Genomic DNA, 3529 nt, shown 5'->3' on the forward strand with positions numbered 1-3529 from the left:
TATTAATAACAGTATCATATTATTGACCTTAAAGAGACATACACATACTATGTAAATAATTGTTATTTATGAAGCGTACTCCATCATGATCCATAACGAGTGTTTTAACGTTCTTGATCGTGCAATATATTAGAGGGTAGACCAGCTAAGGACGTTCGACAGGTAGTTTAATCACTTTATTAACTACTTTTTGTTTTGATTTACATTATCTTTAATTTAAAAATAATTGTTAATAGTAGTATTAAGTAGTAGTACTAATTTAAAGAATATAAGAGCAATATTAGGGATTTTTGAATGTAATTATATTTTATTATGCAATTATTGTAGAGTGTTATTGGAAAGTACGTTACATTGTTGCTTTATCACCAACTATATTTAATTAATGACATTAGTTTCATGCTACATTTATTATTATATTAAAATTTAATTCAATGAATTTAAATAGTTATTAATAATAATTAATCCATTAATTTATTATAAAAATTGCTATAAAATGGTCGGCTTAAAGCATTGGAATGCAAAAAGCTTCAATGGCGGGTTTATATTCTGCGTTCTGTGCTTTATATCCCTACTTTATAATTAATTTTCTATTAGCAATGGTCGAAGGTGCTGTGAACTGCGATCAAAAACCTCATTTTTCGGTAAGTTTATAGTAAATAAAGGTATATGTTAATTTTTATTAATAGTTAATCGATTAAAAATATATGAATTGCAGAATTTTATGACGTGCTGTAAACTACCAACTGTCAATTTCAATTCTTATTCAAATTGTAGTCAATATCAAAAGTCTAACGATAAGATTCCCAGCATGGTATATGTTCTTCTCCCTTATATTACTCAGACAATATTTAAAAATATATTAATTTGTAGTGTGCCTTGGATTGCTTGTTTAGAGAAAGCAAAGCTTTGGATAATGATCAATTGAACATGAGTAATTTGCGTACTATGTTAAAGAATGTAATTTCCAATTCGGAGTTCATGGATGTATTTCTATTGAGCTTTGATCAGTGCAAGACACCTGTGTATGAAAAAATTAAAAATTTTAAGATATCCAGTCGCATACCACTGCAAGGAAAAAGTCTCTTTCAACAATGCTCACCCGTTGCTTCGCTATATGCTAATTGTGCACTCAAAAATTCTTTTCTGAATTGTCCATCGACGAGTTGGAATAAAACCTCAAATTGTGAAACTGCAAAGGAGTACTTAGCGACGTGCGCCAAAAATTTCGAGCGAGGCGGTGGAAAGTTAATTGTACGTGGTGCTAATAGAAGTTCAGACATGAATTTGAAAGTGAATTCCAGAAATAAAACTGGAAACAATTAAAGTTTTTATTAAATTCTGTTTTAAAGACAATTATTAAAAATTGACTTAAAATTTTATCATTGTATATATGATATAATATAGTTAAAGAGCAAGAAAACTTAACTTTAAATATTTAAATGGTAAGTATCAAAACCACAGATCAGAATTAAAAATAATAATAGAAGAGATGAGAATAGAATTAAATGGAATGTAGGAAGTTTTTGAACTCACAGTGAAGTGGAGCAGTGAAACAATGTTCAATGATTTAGTCTTTTAAATGAAGACTATATAGTCTTTATTATATGGTGGGACGTTGGGACAGCGCACTGTCCAACAAGTGGCCCCAATGAAGTGAAGGATTAGTCGAAGTAGACCACGAAACGACTTGGTTCCTTTTTCGTCCTTCGATTCTCGGATGTTGTTATTGAGTTAAAGCTGGAGTGGCTTCCGTTCGCATAACTACATCTTTTGTTAATGCAAGCAGCTCATTTAGCTTGAGGTTTCCTGCCAAGTCGTCACCAACCCAATGGTGTCCCAAGACAGTCTTCCTCCTACTTGCCAGTGCTGGACATTGGCACAATATATGCACCGCTGTCTCCTTTTCTTCTAGACATAGTCTGCAAGTGTCTTCCTCAGCAAGATTTATCTTTTTAAGGTGATCATTGAAGTTGCCATGTCCAGTAATTAGTGAGGTCAGCCAGCTTAGGGTGCTCCGCGAATAGCTAAGCACCTTTATCGCTCCTCTGGCCCACGGTTTAGGTTACATGAGTTTGGTCTGTCTACAAGTGCTCAACTCTCTCCATCTATTAAGATGAAGTGAGATTATCCACTTATAGACATAGGCTGCCGTCATGCTGTACCCCAATGGTATTCTGGGCTCCGGGCCACAGAAATTATGGCCTGATCCTTGCTTTGCAAGTTCATCTGCCTTCGCGTTTTGCTCAATACCGATGTGTCCTTTAACCCACATGATCGTCACATCATTTCCATGAGCACATTCCATGAGCTTCGTTACGCATTCTTGTACTAAGCTGTTAGTTATGTAGTTAGTCTTTATAGTCTTTATTAAAAAAATCTGATATCAGAAGGTAGCAGGAGCTTTAGAATTGTTCTATTAATCCAAAGCAAACCATGGTTAAACCATGGAGCAGAATGAAAAATAAGAATAGAAGAGAAGAGAATATAATTGAATGGAATGTAGGAAATTTTTAAACTCACAGTAAAATGGAACAGTGAAACTATGTTAAATGATTTAGTATTGTAAATGAAGATTGTAAAGTCTTTATTAAAAAAATCTAATATCAGATGGTAGCAGAAGCCTCAGAATTTCTCCATTGACTCAGAGCAAAGCCGGACAATAATAGATGATGTGTCATTCTATTTTTAACAGACCTATCTCGTTAAATTGGGTTAAATTAGGTCAGATAAACTTCATTGTGCACTAGTTTTTAATTAAAATAATGCGGCGGCATATTTATATTTTTCCATTCTTTGGTAGAACGATGAACAATGTAACTCGTTATTGTTTATACATTTAATCAAGAAAATAAGTTATACCATTTGAAATATATGTATATACAACCCGAGAACCATAGTTTTTTATTCTATTACATCCACGACACTTTACAGTGAAAAAAGTCTTTGCAGAATGGTGAATTTTCAAGTGATAAATTGAATATCAAAAATCTTTATTTCTCGAGTTATAAAAACGCGACTCACCTCAGTGGTGGGCTTAGCAAACTTTTCAGAATCTTCTTCAGATTCTAGTAACACCTTTTGACTCGATTCATCAGTAAAGAGTTCATTTTATAAAACCTTGAAAAATATAACCTGCATCGTTAACGACATTGATGTACAGCTGTGATATGTTATAGGTCCCTTTAATACTATTTGTATATGATCTACATATTTTCTTACCTTTTTTTTTCGTTGAAGTATACTTGTCTTCATATGTTATAGGAGTTATTGGTTTATAGTATCCATTGATATATTCATATCAAAGGGTGTTAGCAATTGATGTCCTTTAAGTAACTGATCAATAGACAATTCTGTAGTGTGGTTTATTTTTGCGGTACACTAGCTGTAGCTGTAGTCGATTTTATGATTAAGGTGGTGAAATAACGATCCGATGCTTACAAGTCAAGTAATCCCGTATTAGTTAACAACTGATGTCTGCAGATTTGTCTCCTTCACCTTTAAGTATTTTAATTATTCTACAGGCATTTCT

The 3529-nt window shown here is 32.9% G+C and overlaps 1 protein-coding gene across 1 annotated transcript; it reads left to right on the forward strand.

Annotated features, from left to right (window-relative positions):
* The first annotated feature begins 33 nt into the window (after positions 1-33).
* LOC119683872 lies at positions 34-1343 on the forward strand. The gene is made up of 4 exons (XM_038097743.1): positions 34-162; positions 509-641; positions 716-811; positions 871-1343. The coding sequence occupies exons 2-4, from the start codon at positions 516-518 to the stop codon at positions 1321-1323; spliced, it is 675 nt and encodes a 224-aa protein (XP_037953671.1). The 5' UTR covers positions 34-162; positions 509-515; the 3' UTR covers positions 1324-1343.
* The last annotated feature ends 2186 nt before the right edge of the window (positions 1344-3529 follow it).

The sequence above is a fragment of the Teleopsis dalmanni genome, chromosome 2 (genome assembly GCF_002237135.1).
Source record: "Teleopsis dalmanni isolate 2A chromosome 2, ASM223713v2, whole genome shotgun sequence".
NCBI lineage: Eukaryota > Metazoa > Arthropoda > Insecta > Diptera > Diopsidae > Teleopsis > Teleopsis dalmanni.

Bases quoted from the DNA above. Each gene is read 5' to 3' on its own strand.
- LOC119683872 (XM_038097743.1), top strand. From the start codon at position 516: ATGCAAAAAGCTTCAATGGCGGGTTTATATTCTGCGTTCTGTGCTTTA. The intron at 642-715 runs GTAAGTTTATAG...TATGAATTGCAG, and splicing joins ATCAAAAACCTCATTTTTCG to AATTTTATGACGTGCTGTAA. The intron at 812-870 runs GTATATGTTCTT...ATTAATTTGTAG, and splicing joins ACGATAAGATTCCCAGCATG to TGTGCCTTGGATTGCTTGTT.